This window comes from Martes martes (assembly GCF_963455335.1).
Source record: "Martes martes genome assembly, chromosome: 7".
In the NCBI taxonomy this organism is placed as follows: Eukaryota; Metazoa; Chordata; class Mammalia; order Carnivora; family Mustelidae; genus Martes; species Martes martes.
This window is the reverse complement of record NC_137894.1, coordinates 116,603,302-116,622,536: the sequence shown is the minus strand read 5'-3', so window position 1 is coordinate 116,622,536 and position 19,235 is coordinate 116,603,302. Positions and strand designations below refer to the sequence as shown.

The 19,235-nt window shown below is 45.0% G+C and overlaps 1 protein-coding gene across 1 annotated transcript in view; it reads left to right on the top strand.

The window, feature by feature from the left end:
- KCNK13 (potassium two pore domain channel subfamily K member 13) overlaps positions 1-18,857 on the top strand; it is a gene marked incomplete at its 5' end in the record, with an annotated part of 110,000 nt that extends 91,143 nt beyond the window's left edge. The window contains one exon of the mRNA XM_080808451.1: positions 17,175-18,857. Within this exon, the coding sequence (XP_080664577.1) occupies positions 17,175-18,067 (893 nt within the window). The 3' untranslated portion in view covers positions 18,068-18,857. The remainder of the gene's footprint in view (positions 1-17,174) is intronic.
- Positions 18,858-19,235: the final 378 nt, after the last annotated feature.

Here is a 19,235-nt window from a genome sequence, read left to right as displayed (position 1 = left end):
GAGTTTGGAAAGTATAGACTAAAACTGGTGCTGGACAGCCTACACGAGACAAAATTTTGTAGAACACACAGGGGGCACCGGGGTGGGTCACTTAAGCGCCTGCCTTCAGCTCAGGTCATGATCCTGGGGTCCTGGGATCTGGTCCAGCATTGGGCTCCCTGCTCACTGGGGAGCCTGCTTCTCCCTCTGCCTGCCACTCCTCCCATTCGTGTGCTTCTCTCTCTCTCTCTCTCTCTGACAAATAAATAAAAAATCTAAAAAAAATTTTGAACATACCCACATACAAGTAAATGGGAGGAAATATAAGACCAATGGATTCAATCCATGTCAACATCCTGCTCGTGATACTACACTGTAGTTTTGCAAACCATTAGCTTTGGAGAAAACTGTACTCTCTGTATTATTTCTTAAGTTGCTTATAAATCTGTAATTATCTCAATAAAAATTTCAATTAAAAATGGTGCTGAGGGGCACCTGGGTGGCTTAGTGGGTTAAAGCCTCTGCCTTCAGCTCGGGTCATGATCCCTGGATCCTGGGATCGAGCCCCGCATCGGGCTCTCTGCTCAGCAGGGAGCCTGCTTTTCCTTCTCTCTCTGCCTGCCTCTCTGCCTACTTGTGATCTCTGTCTGTCAAGTAAATAAAAAAAAAAATCTTTAAAAAAATTTTAAAGAAAAATGGTGCTGAGAAAAACTATTTTAAAAATTTTAGATAGGTTACCACATGTGGAGAGGAATTTGTTATTAAATGGCTTTCAAAAATTAGAATCATAAGTGAATACTAGTACTTTCCTGGAGGAATTTTCCCTCCATGACTCCTAAAGACAAAGGCCACAAAGGAAAATTAATGGAACCCGATGGCTTTTCCTACATAAAAATTAAACTTCGGCAAAGGGCAAAGCATTTATGTAAAAATAAAAGGCAGACATACATTGGGAAAAATATTTCAACATACATAAGAGATGGCACATTAATTTTCTAAAAATATATGAAGAGCTCTCTCAAATCAGTAGGAAAAAGATCAAGTATCCTAGTAGGAAAACAGACTCGATGTGAGTAGGAATTTACAAATGAAGAAATATAAAAGGCAGATAAGCATGTGAAAAGAGCAACAAAGGAGGAGATGGTGAAGAAAGCAAGCATAGCTTGTGGAAGAAACATAGTTGCCGGAAACTGGGAGCTCATGTCTTATTCACAGATAACTATAGCTGAGGGTCTGGCGTGAGGTAAACACTCTCAGTAAAACTTTGTTGAAGACGCAGAGATGAAAACAGGATGGCCTGTCAAGGAGAAGGAACACTGAGGAAAGGTAGAGAAAAAAACAATTTTCAAGGGCAAGGGGACCACTTAGGTCAGTGTTCCTTATAGAGCTGGTTTTGCCTAAAACTAGAAATGATATCTTCAGAAGAGCATCCTTTGGTGTTACCTCCCAAAAGCCTCCCTTGAGTGTACACTCAGATAGGAGAGTCACTGAGATCAAGTTCAGGCTTTAAACTGCTCTCTTCGGTACCTTCCGTCTGAACGTGCCCCTGTTCATTCCTCTTGTCGTCCCCCCAGGGACGATGACGTGGTCCTTTTCCAGCCTTCGGTTGTTGCCACCAGATCTGGTCCCGCTCAGCATTAACAGTGTGGTTGACAAGAAGGCCAGCAGATTCTGGGTGAGCCCGAATTCTGGTCTGCACTGGGCGTCTCAGACTTGCCATCTGACTCCTCACACTTCTATTTCTTTTATTTATTTATTTAGTTAGTTAGTTATTTAGTTAGTTAGTTAGTTATTTGACAGACAGAGATCACAAGTAGGCAGAGAGACAGGCAGAGAGAGAGAGAAGCAGGCTCCCTGCTGAGCAGACAGCCCCATGCGGGGCTCGATCCCAGGACCCTGGGATCATGACCTGAGCCGAAGGCAGAGGCTTAACCCACTGAGTCACCCAGGCACCCCACACTTCCATTTCTTAACTTACTAAGAAGCCCCCATGTTTGGGCTGACAGCCTGAGCGCATGGGTGGTATTTGTCTTCGGGATTTGTTCCCTCAATGGAAAAATAAATCCTAATGAATCAGCCCTCTCTCTCCCCATGCCTAGCTAAAATACCATTGTGTGACAGTATTTTCTAACATTTCCTCTGGCGGTTAAATTATTATACCAATTCTGTTTGTGCCCCAAGCACCACAGTGCTTTCTGAAATGGATTCCCTGCTGGCTCTGGGCAAATGAAACTTATGACTGCTTTTTAGAACTAATAAAAATATCAAAATTAAATGTTTTTAAGAAAAGGGCTCAATGGAGCGCCCTCAAAGAATAGCTTATTACAGAGCATTGATTCTTCTAGATAAATCCAAGAAGGTGCCTCTAAAAAAAGAATAAGGTAAGAGTTGTATGTCTCCAAAGAATCTTTTAAAGACATGGAAGAAGGGAGGGAAGAAGGAGGCCAGAAGCGAAGGAAAGAAGGAAGAGGAGGGAAGAAAAGCTTCATTTTCTGGAGGGAAAGAGCTTATGTTGATAGCAAATATGAGGATGTTTGCCAGATATTTCTAGGAGATTCTAGGTCATGCAAAGTGCATAATGGTACCATAGTAGCATACTGACTTAGGCTGCTGTAACAAGCACCTTAGACTGGGTGACTGATAATCAATAGAAATTTGTTTTGAGCAGTTTTGGAGGTGGGACCTCTGAGGTCAGGCTGGGCTCTGGAGCTCCCTTCCGGTTTCCAGACTACTGACTTCTCTTCCTGATCCTGTCAACCTCCCTAAAGCCCCGCCTCCTAATACATCTCCCTGGGGAACAAGGTTTCAACATATGAGTTGGCAAGTTCCTGAACGGTCAGTCCATAACACATAGGAAATTTCATGAGTTTGTAGGCAGATATGTAGGCTGGGGAGAGTATGTTGTACGTATGTTGTACGTTGTTATTCGTATTATGAATAACACATTTATTTCTTAAGTCGTATATGATTTCCTATGCCCAGGCCATGCTCCATTCTTGCTGCTTCAGACATCGTATGAAACAGTAACAGATGAGAGAGCCACCAATATTCTCTAGGTCTTTGGCTTTCAAACTGGATTTCTGGAAGCACTAGGATCACTAGTGCACTAGGGGCTATAGAGCTGCTGTGGGGAGGGGAGAGAGAGGGTGTTGAGAAGGCGGGCTGGGACCCTCCCAGGTCAAGCAGAAGAGGGTAGCCTTGTCCGTGGTGGGTACCATCTGCCACTCACCCACAGGAGCCTGACATCCTTCTCACTAGCAGCAAGAAATTTGAAAAGGCAGTCGGACTGACTTGTGCTTCACCCAGATGCCCATCAAAATGAAGATTTTTTTCAGCTCCTCAACAGGTCCTGGAGCCGGAGCTTCTCGTTCACGTTGAAGGAGAAGCACCTGTGATCAGTTACGTGCCCCGTCTTGTAGTGACATTCTATTTAACTGAACCATTTCTTCAGATTCTGGGGCAGGGCAGTTTTGCTCCAGAAAGAACGTAATTATAGGTGCTTTACTTTGAAGGAGCAGTGTCCTGCTGTACAAGTTAAGAACCTTAGGAACAGGGACACCTCCCCAAGAGAAGTAAATCAGATGATTTCCCCCCTTTCAAATGAGGACAAAGTCAGAACTAATGACAGCATTAATTCCAGCCATCATACTAGCTCGGTGTTGGCGAGGAGGAAAAGGGCTGGAGAAGGCATCAAACCCAGAGCTGATTGCCCCCCACAACTCCGTGTTCTCTCCCAGGAAAACAACATCCGTCAGATTCCTCTGCAGGCACCGACATTCTTCCAATTTCCGTGAGGCTAATTTCTGTTACCTTCTGAGCATGGAAATTATTGTGTCTTGTCATAATACAAATGATTCCCAGAATCCTTATGTCTCACACCCCAGTTTTTGGCTTTTATGGACAGGAGAGCAGTAATTCATTTTTGACCTGTAAGTGACTCATTGCTGAGGAGTTTAGAAACATCCCCCAGCTCGGAAATTACCTGAAAAATTGTTTAATCTTTACTACCTACGATACCATCTTTTGTCAAAGAGGCTTTGCTGTTAACAAAATGAGAGAGGAACGATAATCCGAAAAGTAGCAAATTCCAGAGAAATCCGGGACTCTTAAGAACCCTGAACGTGTGTGTCCACAACAGTAACTGTTGCAGAAAAATACCACCACGTACAGCAAAGATGTCATTTCTCTTCCACTGATGGGCTGCTTTGAGAAGTGCTTTAAATCAACCTGTGATGTCTTTGCCTTTGAGAACTGTTACAGATCGAAATGTTTTTCACATGATCTAGTGTGTCACCTGCCTGGCCTGTAGAAGGAGAGTCTCGGAGACGCAAGGTGAGCTCTCCCCAGAATCCTGAGATGATCGAGTTCATGCTCTGCACACCCAAGTCACAGAATACTGGAATCTGACTGTCCCTGGAGTTCATCTGGGGCACCCTATCCTCATTTTACCAAAGGGACACCCAGAATAAGTGGTGACCATCACACACTTACGTTATTACAAGTCTGGACTAGAACCCAGGCCTCTAACTAGCTAGCTCTGGGACTCCAAGCCAAGTTCTGTCATCTCTGTGTGCTTCAGCTTCTTGCGTACAAAAGGGGGACATAATATTCGCACTTTGCAAGGTCAGCATGAGGATTGAAGAAGTGAGTCTGTGCAAAGTGTTAAGCATGGCGTCTGGCTCGGAATGAGTGCTCCATACTAAACCACCACCATCACCCTCATCCGCTTACGTCACTGATCTGCCGTCTCAAGGAGCTGGAAAAAAAAGTCAAATGGCCTTGTTCTTAAGGACCCAGAGAACTCATGAACCAGTAGGTCGTAGAACGAAGGAGGAAATTCCCCAAATCAGCATTTCCATTGCTTTTCTCACCACCAGACGTGAAGCTAGGAACTGCGTAACTGCAAATAGAGTGCAGGTATCAAATTCCTAAAAGCAGGAAGTTATTGCCAGCCCTCCTTTTGTCTCCTACATCACTGAGCACTCCTGTCTTGAATGGAAAACTCCAGAACAGTGATTCTCCAGCTCTACAGTAATCATTGATATGCAGGCAGGGAACTGTCCCAGCCCCAGATATGCAGATCCAGTAGGGAAGGCTCAGGGGTCCATATCTAACAAGCTCCTTGGGCATTTCTGGAACCAGTGATTTGGGTACTACAGTCTGAAAGCACTGCCTGGAACATGGAATCTGGGTCTCTTTCTTTACCAAAGTGAGCTCCCATGGCAACAGGTGCTAATAAGCAGATGCCAATGCAGAAAGCTGAGTTAGAACCAATGCCCCCCTCAGCCCTCAGTTGTGCTCCTGCATCTCCCTCCTCCCCCACAACCCAAATAATCCAAAACCTCATATTACAAAAATAAACCATGAACAGCACCCTCCTGGTTCCATCCCAGAAAATGGATTGGCTGGGAAGGAAGTGCCACTTTCTTCTCTTCATTGCCTCTGCCACCATAGGTAATGGAGGAAGTAGGAAGTCCTTGACTACTTTGGAAGTCCACCAGTCCAAAGGAAGGGGAGCAGCTGTCTTCATGTCTGCTGCTGTCCTGGCCCCACAGCTGTCCCAGAACTTCTGAAGACAGCTTATTCAAATATAATGTATCATCTGAGTGTTTTCAGCATCATATGTTAATACCCCAAAGAAATGAAGGTTGCCTTTGCCTCTAGGATCCTGAAAGCATCATACCCTTCACTGGTTTTGGTGGCGCCCTACTTTAGAATCTTACCCAAGCAGACATGACCTTTGTTTCTGATCCTCCCACACCTGTGCTCTAACCCCAGCTAGTGGTATCTCCCTGAGTGGGGTCTGTGGTCCTTGTACCAGAATCACGATGGGAACTAATTTAAGATGCCAGATTTTTGGTCCCATTCAACTTCCTGAATCAGAAGTTCTGAGGGCAACGTCTGAAAATCTGTAGTTTTTAAAAAGCTTCTTTGGGAATATTCATGTGTACTAAAGTTCAAGACTTTTGTCCTAAGTGACCATGGTTTGCTTCTACCTTATTCACTCACCTCACAGGTAATTCTCACACTGTAAATAAAGGTATGATCAGATCATCCATCTTCCCTGAAGCTTGGCAGAAGTTTTCCATCTCTCTCTTATGTTTGCAGGTGACTCAAAAAGGGAGTTTATGGGGCACCTGGGTGGCTCAGTTGGTTGGGCATCTGCTTTTGGCTGGGATCATGATCTCAGGGTCCTGAGATTGAGCCCCGTGTCAGGCTCCTTGCTCAGCAGGGAGTCTGCTTCTCCCTCTCCCTCGCCTGTCCTCCCACTCACGCTCCCTCTCTCTTCTCTCAAATAAATAAAACCTTAAAAAAAAAAAGGTAAGAAAGGAGTTTACTTGGGGTACCTGGGTGGCTCAGTCCGTTAGGCATCCGACTCTTGATTTCGGCTGTGGCCCTGAATTCAGTGTCTTGGGATCGAGCCCCGCCTCAGGCTGCAAGCTCAGCGTGGACTCCCCTTGAGATTCTCTCTCCCTCTCTCTTTGCCCCTCCCCCAACTCACACTCTTGTGCGCGCACTCTCTCTCTAGTAAATAAATCTAAAAAAAAAAAAAGGAAGAAAGAAAAGGAGTTTACTTGACTTGACAAACAACCTAGTGCAGGTTTCCTTCTTGTGTGTTGTTATAGTACTTTCTCTCCTAAACCAGAGTTGATGCTCCTGGAGGGCAGAAGCTATCTTCTAAACACCCACCCCCACCCCACTCTGCCTACGTTCTGGGCACAATGCCTGCAACCTCATAAGTATATTGCCTGATTTGAATGTCACGTCAACACTTGCCTCCAACGGCTCTCTCCTCAACATCTACAAATGATCCAAGAGGAAGTAAGTTCTGATGGTGAGCGCTTGACCCTCAAAAGCCCTTGTCTTCAAGCATTTTCTTGAGAAGACTCATAAAACTTCATCCACGCTTCTCCCAGTCTATGAAATACACATGGCTGCCCTATGTCTTCCGGCATCATGCACACCTCTCCCTCCATACCTCCTGTACATGCGTCCAAAGGGACTGATTTGTCCCAGTTTCTTGTTACCCCAAGTTTTTATTAAGGGCCACCTCCATCACCACTCTGGCACTCCATGAAGTGTTTTTGTTTTTGTTTTTGTTTTTTAATTCCTAGCATGCAGTACTTTCTTTCTCTAAAGGGACAGAGTCCAGTCTTCTCCCCATTTTAGCTAAGTTGCTGAGACAAGGTTTTACCCATCTGACCATCCAGTATCTCTTCACTTAACCTGATCTTGCCACCTACCCCTCCAGCTCATTTCCAGATAGATGAGGGAGGAGTTGGGGCTTGGATGCCCACACCTGGATGGAATTGAAGGGCCTGCCCTGTGCCCAGATGAGAGCTGCAGCTCTCCTGAACAGACCTGATTTATTAAGCACACGGGAGCCACAGGGCATATTGGCAGACTGTCGAGGAAAACCCAAACAGGCCAAAGCTAGTTTTACATCCCATTGGTCGTTCTTGGGAGTTTTCCAGGGGTGGTTTGTGAAGAAAGAACCAGGTCCAAGGAGAGACATTCTTAGCTTAATTTTAATTATTCGTAGGGACTGCTTTTTTTTTTTTTTTTTTTTTTGTATAAGGGAAATGATAGTGAACACAAACATGGTATGGTGTGAAATCTCATCAAGCCCAAATGAAATTCTGTTTGTTGGCAGAATTCTGTCTTGCAGAACTCAACAAACAGTGTTTGGGATGGGAGGGCAGGGACTTTTAAAAGTTGTGGAAGGTCTTGAAGTAGGATTTTGAGTGATTAGCTTGTACGTTTGCCTTTGATTTACCAGGGTACAAGGGTTAGTCAAGTCAAGTGTGAGGTGAATGGAAATTGCTTAGTTTGCACAGAATGTGTCAGTATCTGGTGCACGGCCAGAGCTTCCAATTTAGGGTTCAAACCCTGGTTTGTCAAATGAAGATTTTCACATGGTGTTACCATGAGCACTTCCTGGTGTTACATTGTTTGAGTGGTCACTTACCATAAGACACTTCATTATAAACAGGTTAAGTGCACTTTTGTGTAAACTAACTTCAGCTTATACCCTAGAGGCAGTTAGCTATCAATGACGGTGTCTACTCTGTAATCTACTTTCAAGAGGTAAGCACTATAAATGTTGTTACCAAAATCTACAGCGTAGGGGATAGTGGCTAGCATAAGAAATGTTAAAAATAGGGGCGCCTGGGTGGCTCAGTGGGTTAAAGCCTCTGCCTTCAGCTCGAGTCATGGTCTCACGGTCCTGGAATTGAGCCCCACATCAGGCTTTCTGCTCAGCAGGGAACCTGCTTCCCCCCTCTCTCTGCCTGCCTCTCTGACTAATTGTGATCTCTCTCTGTCAAAATAAATAAAATCTTTTAAAAAAATAAATGTTAGAAATAATTCATTGGAGGAATGAGTGCCGTGCAAGATAAGGCTGACCAACAGGTCATGTGAACAAATGCCCTTGCTTAGATGGGGCAGTAAATTCACCGAGCAAATTGGAAACCGACCCAGGGCCTTAGAGATTCACTGCTCCTGTATCACCTAGAATTCAACAACAAAAAAAGGAAATGGGCAAAGCAATTGAACAGGCGTGCTACAGAGGATGCCCACATGACCACAAAACCTATGAGAAGATCCTCAACTTAATAGGCATCAAAGAAATGCTAATTAAGACCACTGTGTACCCACCAGAATGGTTAAAATGAATATTGGCAAGAATATGAAGGAACCGGGGCTCTCAAACCTTGATGGGGGGGTGCGTTAAATCAGAGCATCCACTTTGCTGAACGTATAATATCACATGAGTCCTCACTTCCACCCCTAGGTATGGGCATCCAAGAGAAATATGTGTGTGTGTTCACCAAAAGACATGCACCAGAATATTCGTAGAAACACGATTCCTAATAGCCCCAAGCTGGAAATGACCTAAATATGTATCAACAGTACAATGCCTTCTTCATCCCACCCTTCCAGGGCCTTCGGCTGGTATCTGTTTCATAATATCACACAGGCCCGAGAACTTACTTGATTTACAAGTGGAATTTCCATTAAATTCCAAACTCCTTGCAGACCTCCTCTTGACACTCTTTAAAATCCCTTATACTCAATTATCAACGAAGCATGAAGGGATGAGCTGGAACACCCCAGAAATGGTGGGGAGAAGATGCCTCGTGAAAAAATTGCAAGCCCAAGAGAGAAGATGTTTCATTATTCGTTGCTATGTAGTCAACTGCCCCAAATGAGTGGCTTAAACAAGAATCATGGACATATCTCACAATTCTGTGGATCTGCTGGGTTCAGCTAGTGGTTCTCTGGCTCCTCAGGGTACCAGCTGGTATATCTCATGTTTGACTGGGGCTGGAATGCCCAAGATGGATTTACCCAGTATCTGAGGAGGCTGGAAGGCAGCTGGAACTCTCTCTCCAGCTAAATGGTCACACTTTTTATACAGTGACTCAGGGGTCCAGAGAGAGATAAAATTCCCTGGCTCCTTACTGTCTAAGCCTAGAACTAATGCAGCATGACTTCTGCAACATATGATTGGTCAGAGCAACTCTCAAGATCATCCAGGATTCAAGGGGAAGGGAAATAGGTTTTACCTCTTACAGGAATGGGAGCAGTTTGCTCAGAATCATCTTTGAAAAACAATTTACCACAGGCAACAAGAGTAAGGGAGGGCAATCTGGATGGAGAACCTGAATTCAAGCCAAGCCTCCACCCCTCAAGATAACCTGGCTTTTCCTGCCTCAGTTCCCCTCCTCCCCTGATAACATAGACAGCTTGGACTAGAAAGCTGTGACATTCCTCTCGGCTCTACAAGTTGTGGTTCCACAATCCACATAAAGACTGCCTGGTAAGACCCTCAAGTCTTCCATCATTGGTACCCCAAACCCTGCCCCCACGCCCCCCCATAAAAATAATCCATAGAGTCTCTTTTTTGGTTTTTGGGTTTTTTTTTTTAAGATTTATTGATTTATTTTAGAGCAGGAGAGCACTGTGAGTGTGGGGGGAGAGGATGGGGGAGAGGGAGAAAGAGCAGAGAAGCAGACTCCACGCTGAGCAGGGATCCTGAGATCATGACCTGAGCCCAAACTGACTGAGCCACCCAGGTGGCCCACTGTGGGGTCTGTTTTTGCCCATTTTCCATCCCAATTAAAACCTGAAGGTCTTGTTTAAAAACACCCACAGAGGGGCGCCTGGGTGGTCAGTGGGTTAAAGCCTCTGCCTTCGGCTCAGGTCATGATCTCAGGGTCCTGGGATAGAGCCTTGTGTCAGGCTCTCTGGTCAGCAGGGAGCCTGCTTCCCTTCCTCTCTCTCTGCCTGCCTCTCTGCCTACTTGTGATCTGTGTCTGTCAGATGAATAAATAAAATCTTTAAAAAAACAAAAACAAAACACCCACAGACCCCTCTATAGTTTCATCTCACAAAAAGAGGTTTAGGGGCACCTGGGTGGCTCAGTGGGTTAAGCTTCTGCCTTCAGCTCAGGTCATGATCCCAGGGTCCTGGGAATGAGCCCCACATTGGGCTTGGCAGGGAGCCTGCTTCCCCCCCTCTCTCTGTCTGCCTCTCTGCCTACTTGTGATCTTTCTCTCTCAAATAAATAAATAAATAAATCTTTTTTTTTTTAAGAGGTTTAAAACTTCCAAATCAAAAAATGATGAGAAGTTTATGCAAGTCAAATTTCAATTTTTCAGTGTATTGAGAAGAATGAATCAAGAGGGATGATTGTTTTGGGCAGGTGTTTGCCTGTCATTTGAGGAAACCTTCCAGAATATGTTAACGCATTTTTCTCAGCTTAAAAGTAATGAAAGAAAGATAAATAAATAAATAAAAGTAATGAAAGATATAAAGCATTCCAAAAAAATAAAATCACCCAAGTTATCACCACACAGAAACAACCTGATTAAAAATTTTATCTCTTTCCCTTTATGTTGTTTTTTTCTGTATATGTTTGTGGCAGAACTTGTTGGTTCTGGGGTCTGTCTCTTTTCCAAGAAACTCCAGTAAACCCTGGCCAGTCTAAGAGGAAATTCTTTCCTCTTATAGGTAATTGGTTTGAGAAGGGGGCTTATACTAATTAATGATGTATAATGGGAATTTTGCCAGGAACTTACTGGGAAGGATTCTCTGCTCTTAGAAAGACCTACACAAGGCAGGAACACATTTTCTGGCTTTGGACATTAGTGTGTGAGGAGTTAATGCCCAAAGTTGTTGACATGGGGAGGAACTAGTCCAACCTGTTGACAGGGCCAGAGCCAGAAAGGTGAAATGGTTTGGGTTCATAGATCATTTGGAAAGCCATCAGACTAGCCACCCAATTAATCCGTGGAGTCTCCCTACCTCCAAGTTTCATGTTCTAAGATATCATTTATATCCTCTTCCTGTTTAAGTCACCTCTATTTATGATTTGCTATTACTGGCAACCAAAAACAATATCTTCACTGCTACCATGTATATAGAGTTGCATAAATGCATTTGAGAAAGTTTATTCCTTCACCCAACAAATATTTTACAGGGATACCCCACGCACTAGGCTTGAGTCACTCCGCACACACACTTTGGCTCTGCATTTCTCTACTTTACATTTGCTCTAGTCATTAAAAACTCTCTGAATATGTCATTTTAATGACTTCATTTTAGTGGCTACTTTATTTAGTCATTTCCCTATTATCTGACATTTTGGTTGCTGAGGATTTTCATTATTAATAACAAAGATATGGTGAACATCAGTGTACATAATGAGTCATATTTCTGATATTTTGGGGGGACATATTCCTAAAAACAAACAAAAAAAACCAGAAAAAGATACAAATATTTTTAAGATGACTGAGACATTCCCAAATTGCTTTCTAGACAGTTTATGCCAATTTATATGTCTCTGTACAGAATTTGAGATTTTCTGCTGCATCTGAGGGCACTCATAATAGACATTTTTAAAAACATGTTCCTGGGAGTGCCCAGGTGGCTTAGTCCGGTCATGATCTCAGGGTCCTGGGATCAAGCCCCATGTTGGGCTCCCTCCTCAGTGGGGACTCTGCTTCTCCCTCTCCCAAATAAAAAATAAAATAAAATAAAATAGTTTTTTAAATGTTTCTAGAAAGAATTGTGATTGAAGTCTATAGGACGCTTTTACCCAACAAATCAATGGCATAAAAAAATGGGAGGGAAGGCTGTCAATGAATAAAGGAGACTTAAAAGATATGAAGCTTGGACCTTGCCAGTGTCCTGATTCATACAGATCTGTAAAAAGATATTTTTGAGAAATTTGAATATGGCCTAGGTATTAATTGGGTTTTAAGGAATTAGTGTTAGTTTTATTAGGTGTAGTAGTGTGGTTATATTGGGAAAATAAAGTTCCTATCTGTTACAGACCCATAGTTATTTTTAAAATTTATTTTTCAAGCCCCAACATGGGACTTGAACTCACAACCCTGAGATCAAGACCTGAGTTGAAATCAAGAGTCAGATGCTCAACCGAGTGAGCCACCCAGATGCACTAGTGCATCCTTCTTAATGGATGAAATGGCGTGATGTCTGGGATTTACTTTCAAATTCTCCAGCAAATTAAGAAGATGGGGTGGGATAGGAGAACCAGGATTGGCAAAATGTTGACAATTGCTGAAAGTAGGAAATGAGGGTTTATTATAGTGTTCTCCCTACCTTTTGTATGTTTGAAAATATCATCATGCAGAGCTTTTCAGTGTTTAACCTTGGTTAATTTTTTTTTAAATGGTAGTCAACAGAATATACATAAAATGCTGGGAGACTACAGGTCTGCTCTCCTCTCTTTGTGGTTTAAATGAAAAGCTCTATTGGGGTTGACTAGGACCATGGCAGTCTCTGGCTGCTTCCTTCCTGGCCCCAAGGACACCAGGGAGCCTGGTTTGGTCCCAGGAGCTCTCCTAGGGGTCACACTGAAACAGATCTGAAATGGTTCAAGGGAGCCAGAATGAAGTGGACTGCCAGGCAAGCTTCCTTGGAGTCCTTGGACTCCAAACCAAACTCATGAGCCCTTGGTCCTCAGTCAGCTAGCTCAGGCGCCCCTAGACTCAGGGGTTGGACACAAATCAGATGACCTCGAGCTTGAAGCACAGAGAATAAATTATATATTGAAAAGCACCACCTGTGACAATCAGTTTCATTTGTGTGCCTGTGAAACACACGGAGACTGAAATGCATGGGGTATAGCACATTTTAAAAACTGACTTAATTACATCACTTGTTGGGAGAGGCACACATACATTCAGAAACATGTGTTTTAGTAAATGAAAATTGTAGGGTTTCAGTATCTGATGCAAGCCAATCGCCTGATTTGGGTACTGGATTTGGCAGCCACTGTGGTCTGGGTGTCTATGTAAAGCATGGAATATAGACGCTTCGTTAATTTCCCTCCCTCAATTCTCTTGATGCTACACCTGACAGTGGCTGGCACTCACTTAGCACAGTCAGGCGGAAAGAGCACAAGAGTGAGAGACAAACCTAGGTTCTAGTTCTAGCTTTACACCTTTAGGCAAGTTACTTAGCTTCTGTAGTCGTCTTCTTCTCATCTGTCAAATGGCATTCCTAGACTAATACTAAACACCCAGCTCCCCAGCAAGGGTATAAGGAGGCAGTGATACTCGGCAGAGAGCAGATCTTTGGTGATGCTTGTGTCTTTTTCCTCCAAGAGGGACCTGGAGGGTTCTTATTCCCTGTCCCAGGCATCCCTAATGTTCCGTGTTATGGTGCTCAAAAAAGGGAAGGCTTTCTATGAAAAAAAAAAAAAACACCTGTGTTATGAGCTTCCACACTTTTAAGCTTTGAGAGCAGTAGACGCTGTGGAAACCCCTGTCCCTGCAGACCATAGGAGGCTGCCTCCCAGTGCTTCCCCCACACTCCCACGTGGGTCGTTTGCTGTTGTTTTGCTGATTGAAAAGATGGCGGCTTGGAGTTCAATACATTAGGTGATCAAAACTCGTGGCCTCTCTGTTCTTTAATCAAATTGAATGCTTTAAAACCAAATAAACAAGACAGAATCTAGAAATTTTAAATCCCTGGGACATGTCCCCACATCAGCTAGACGTGTCATTCATTGGAAGTCCCTTGACCAAGCTTGTCAGCTGGCTTTGGTCACGCACCGGTATGTCACTCATTCCAAGTGAGGTGACATTCGGGCCACTGAAGCCAGATAACTCCGTCATGCCTTTATTTTGGCCCTTGACTTTCTATGCCTTGCTTTGTAGATAGCAGTTTGTTTGTCCTAGCCTGGATGCGAGGTTCCTTGAGGTCAAGGACCTCATTAATCATTATGTGGCCCAAAACACTTAGTGCTGGCCCTTGAACTTCACAGGTGCTTAATAAATTACTGTTGTCAACTTTGGCTGAGAGCTATACCTAACTTCCCTATCTCCCAGACTAAAATTATCAAGTCACCTCTAGGATCAGAAAGGAATATTTTGGAGAAGCAAACATTTGCCCATTTAAATCTTGTGCCACATGAGAAAGCTCTCCTCTGATTGTTGACAAGAGCCTCCCCCTCCCCCCCTTGCTATTTCTGGCTTTCCCCGTTTTCAATGCTTTTATCCAGTTTCTGGAATATTGTTGGGTCAATAAAAGACCCTAGATAAATGTTTCTCTTTTTTCCTGCTCGTTGCCTCAGTTCTGCCTCCACTGAAGAAAGTTGTGAGACCCATCTGGCCTTATGGCTTTGGGGCAAGGGCTCCAGCCTTCATTGTTCTTTTCTTAGTGCAGAAAGATTTGCAAGTTTCACTGCTTCCCTGAGCCAGAGGAGGTGTCCCAGCATCCGCAGATAACCAGGAAGTAATTACTCGACACCTTGATTCTCCTCAATGTTCTTTGGCCTGGGAGAGAAAGACATTGCTCTCAGCTCAGTCATTAAACTCAGTCAGTTTTTTCTAAATTCTCCACTCTTACAACCACCTTGAGCTTGAGGATAAGAATGAGAGATACTAACAAGAGACAACACAGCAAAGACAGAAGTATTTCTTTTTTTTAAAAAGATTTATTTATTTAGGGCACCTGGGTGGCTCAGTGGGTTAAGCCGCTGCCTTCAGCTCAGGTCATGATCTCAGGGTCCTGGGATCGAGTCCCGCATCGGGCTCTCCGCTCAGCAGGAAGCCTGCTTCCCCCCCGCCTCTCTGTCTACTTGTGATCTCTCTCTGTCAAATAAATAAATAAAATATTTTTTTAAAAAAGGTTTATTTATTTATTTGAGAGAGGCAGAGGAGTGGGGTGGGAGCAGAGGGAGAGAAAGAGAGAGAATCTCAAGCCGGCTCCACACTGAGCATGCAGCCCGACACAGGGCTTGATCTCACCACCCTGAGATCACAACCTGAGCTGAAACCAAGAGTCGGATGCTCAATCGACAGAGCCCCCCAGGTGCCCCAAGACAAAATATTTCTTTACATAATGAAGATACCTAATAAGTGAAACCTGCAGTGCCAAGAGTTGCTGAGCGAGTTCCCAGGGAAGAGATGAGGGTCTACCTTTCTCTCTACCATTAGGGTCCATAACCGTAACTCCCAATGGAAGTATCTCCAGCCCCTCGCTCCTTCCTTACCACATCATCCTGTCCCGTCCAGCTAAAAAGCTAGATTCACCATCTTCCTCCAGTCTTCTGGTTATAGGCTGTTAACAGGGTCTCCTCGTGTAGACCCTTCTGGGTTGTGGAAGGAAAATCAAATTGAATTGAAAACCCAGAGGCTAACACAGTATGTGTAGCTAGGTGTTTGGGAAGGGTGACCCCTTGGCTCTCTGCCTAAGGACAGCAGGAGGTCATGACCCCAGAAAGCCCACACACAGCAAGGTCTAACCTGACCACTTCCCAGCATGCACTTGGAAGCAGCCTTGGGCAGCTGTGGCAACAAAGTAAAGTTTTGGCTTGGGGACAAGCAGGTTGTCATCAGGAAGGAGGATAAGGTTGAGTCTGCAAGATCCCAGTGATGGGGCCAAAGTTAGGAACCTGAACTTGATAATAAAGAAAAAATGGAAACAAGAAGGTTTGGTTTGAATGAAAGGCTGAACCCAGGGAGGCAAGCTCAGTACTTATTTTTTGAATGGCATTTGTATTCAGAGACTTTGATGCCCATCCCCTCAAACAGATCAGACTTCTTGTGGTTACAGAATCATTTGCTTAGAAAGATGCCATGTTCCTCGGGGTGAGCTGACCCCAAGCACCACTCAGAAACACCGAGTGAATCACTGCTCTTCTCTTTTTCTTGGTGTTCTTAGTGATGCCTATTGTCCTGGAGTTGGTATTCTTAGCAACATGTCTGTGTGCAAGGGTAGAAAGGTCAAGAAGGTAGAAATTGTGAGCAGTAAGAGGTAAAGGCAAGAGAGATGTTTTCTATTTGATCAAACCATAAAAATCAACACCTCAGTATTCATTCCCAAAATAGAAGGTATATGTTTGAAGAATTTTGTTCAAAAGATGAGAACATCTTGAACAAATTTCTCATTTCTACAGATGCTAGGATTGGCTGTTTCTCCACCTCGAACACTACTCTCACCACCACCACTACACACACACACACACACACACCCCTCTCCTTGCCTGCCTAACTCCTCTGTAGCTTTCAAGTATCCCCGCTTAGTCTTTCCAGAACCTCAAGTCTGAGAAGGGTTCCACTCTTGGCCACTGCCGTGGGACACTATACTTCCTCCAACACAACAGCTACACAGTGTAGTAATCACCTCACTAGGCTAGAGCTCCATGAGGGCAGGGACAAGATCTGGCTTTTTTAAAGTTCAATCCCCAGTTCTTGGAATGGCACCAAATAAGTATTTATGCAATAAATGAATTATGATGAATCTGTGTAAGCCGATTTTCTGTATGAACCTTTGTTCAGGTTCATACAACAGTGTCTGCTGAGTATGGTTGTTCAGGTTGTGTACTGTATAGGACATCTAGCCAAGTCCAGAGGGGAGGCCTGAAATCCAGCTCACATTCTCATCACCCAGCCATTTTTTGGCTGCCTGTATCCACCTGGAGGAAGACGTACCTTTTTCTGATTTACACAGTGGCCCCATACAAGCTTTCGACAGCGCAGCTCTGAACAACACCGAGTGTCTTCAAAAGGAAATGAGAGCTCTCCCCTTTGTTCCTAGAAAGGCTAGGAATGAGTACTTTTATGAAGCTGTTTCTTCAGGTCCTTTGCCGGCCATGACAGCTAAGACCCTGACCGCGTTCCCTCATTCTTCTCTCCTCTGATTTTTGTCTCCTGCAGGGTTTGGGATGACAACTCCAGCGACAGTAGGAGGAAAGATCTTTCTGATCTTTTATGGTCTCATTGGGTGTGCAAGCACCATCTTGTTCTTCAACCTCTTCCTGGAGCGCCTCATCACCGTCATCGCCTACATCATGAAGTCGTGCCACCAGCGGCAGCTCCAGAGGCGAGGGGCCCTGCCCCAGGAGAGCCTGAAGAACCCCGGCAGGAGCGAGGCAGATAGCTTGGCCGGCTGGAAGCCCTCCGTGTACTACGTGATGCTGATCCTCTGCGTGGCCTCCCTCCTCATCTCCTGCTGTGCCTCGGCCATGTACACCTCCATCGAAGGCTGGAGCTACTTCGACTCACTCTACTTTTGCTTTGTGGCCTTCAGCACCATCGGCTTCGGGGACCTTGTCAGCAGCCAGAACGCCCAGTATGACAGCCAAGGTCTCTACCGCTTCGCCAACTTCGTGTTCATCCTCATGGGCGTCTGCTGCATCTACTCCTTGTTCAATGTCATCTCCATCCTCATCAAACAGTCCGTGAACTGGATCCTGAGGAAGATGGATGGGGGGTGCTGCCAGCAATGTCAGAGGAAACTCCTGCCGTCACGGAGGAATGTGGTCATGCCGGGCAATGTCCAGAACAGGTGCAACATCTCCATAGACACGGACGGGGTGATGGACAGTGACACGGATGGGCGGCGGCTCTCAGGGGAGATGATCTCCATGAAGGACTTCTTGGCCGCCAACAAGGTCTCACTGGCCATCCTCCAGAAGCAGCTGTCGGAGACGGCCAACGGCTGCCCGCCCCAGGCCAGCGTGCTGTCCCGGGACAATGAGTTCTCAGGCGGGGTGGGGGCCTTTGCGATCATGAACAACAGGCTGGCGGAGACCAGTGGGGACAGGTAGGAGCGAGGAGTGGACGCTGGGCGTGGGGACCGGGAGAGTGGACCATGCGGGGCCGGCTTGACTCTGGAGCTGTCCCATCACCCTCTGAAGGCCCAGCCATAGAAAGCTCTTCTCCTCTAAGGTCTAAATCAGTCCTAAGAATGAATCACCAAAGCAGCCCAACACCTTGGCCCTGTTCCTTTACCCATCTGCCTCCAGGGTTTGAACCGCTGAAGGGAGGGAGGGTTTAAGTAAGCTTCTGTTTCCTGCTCCTCTGTTCTTCATTTGGAAATAAAAATCCCAAACAAAGGTTATCCTGTTCCCATGGAGCCCTGATTGTGTGAAGCCAGATTCTCCACCCTTCCCAGCCCCTTCGAACCAGCGGGGGTGGGGGGGGGGGGGAATGTCTCACCCGGCATCTGGGCCCTGGGCTTCCTTCAGAACAGATTTGTTCCCAGTGGCACAGATAAGGAAGTCACCTGTAGGGAAGTCACCTGTTCTGTTCTCTGTGTCTGCTTCTCTACTTTTTGCTTTTCCTTTCTTTTATTGTTAAGATCTTAATGCCGGGCTAAGGTGTCTGTGGGACCTCCATGTGGTAAGAAAACTAAATTCAGCTTCAGGCCTTGAAACTGTAGCCAAGTAGTGGAGAGACGCACTATTGTAATGAAAGACTATAGCTTACTATTCTCCCTCCAAATGGTCACAGAGACCCTGTCATTTTTTTTTTTTTTTTAACCAGGGCTTGGACCCCATTGCAGAGACAATGGCTGACTATTTATTAGAACTGAAAATTGAATAAATCCTCGCTTTATTAACTAAGATGACATGAGTGCTCATTTTGGACGGTGGGGCTTGGGGGCGGGGAGTACCTAATTAAACGGGCATTTATTGTGCTCAGAGAAAAAGGAAACACCAAGAAATTAATGCTTAGGGATATGAGCATCATCTTGACTTCTTGGCTGGAGAAACATTCTAGGCCAGATAAGAAAATTTGGCTTCTCCTGTCCTTTGTTTCGGTTCTGCCTTCTGGGATTGTAACAAGTCTAGTTACATAACCTCCCGAGCCAGTCAAACGTCCATGCTGGGAACAAGGGCTGTTGATCTTCATATATTCAGGAGAGAACATTTTGAGGTTTGGGAGCAATGTTAATAAGAGATAGCTGTTGATTTTATAAGATAAGGATGGTAC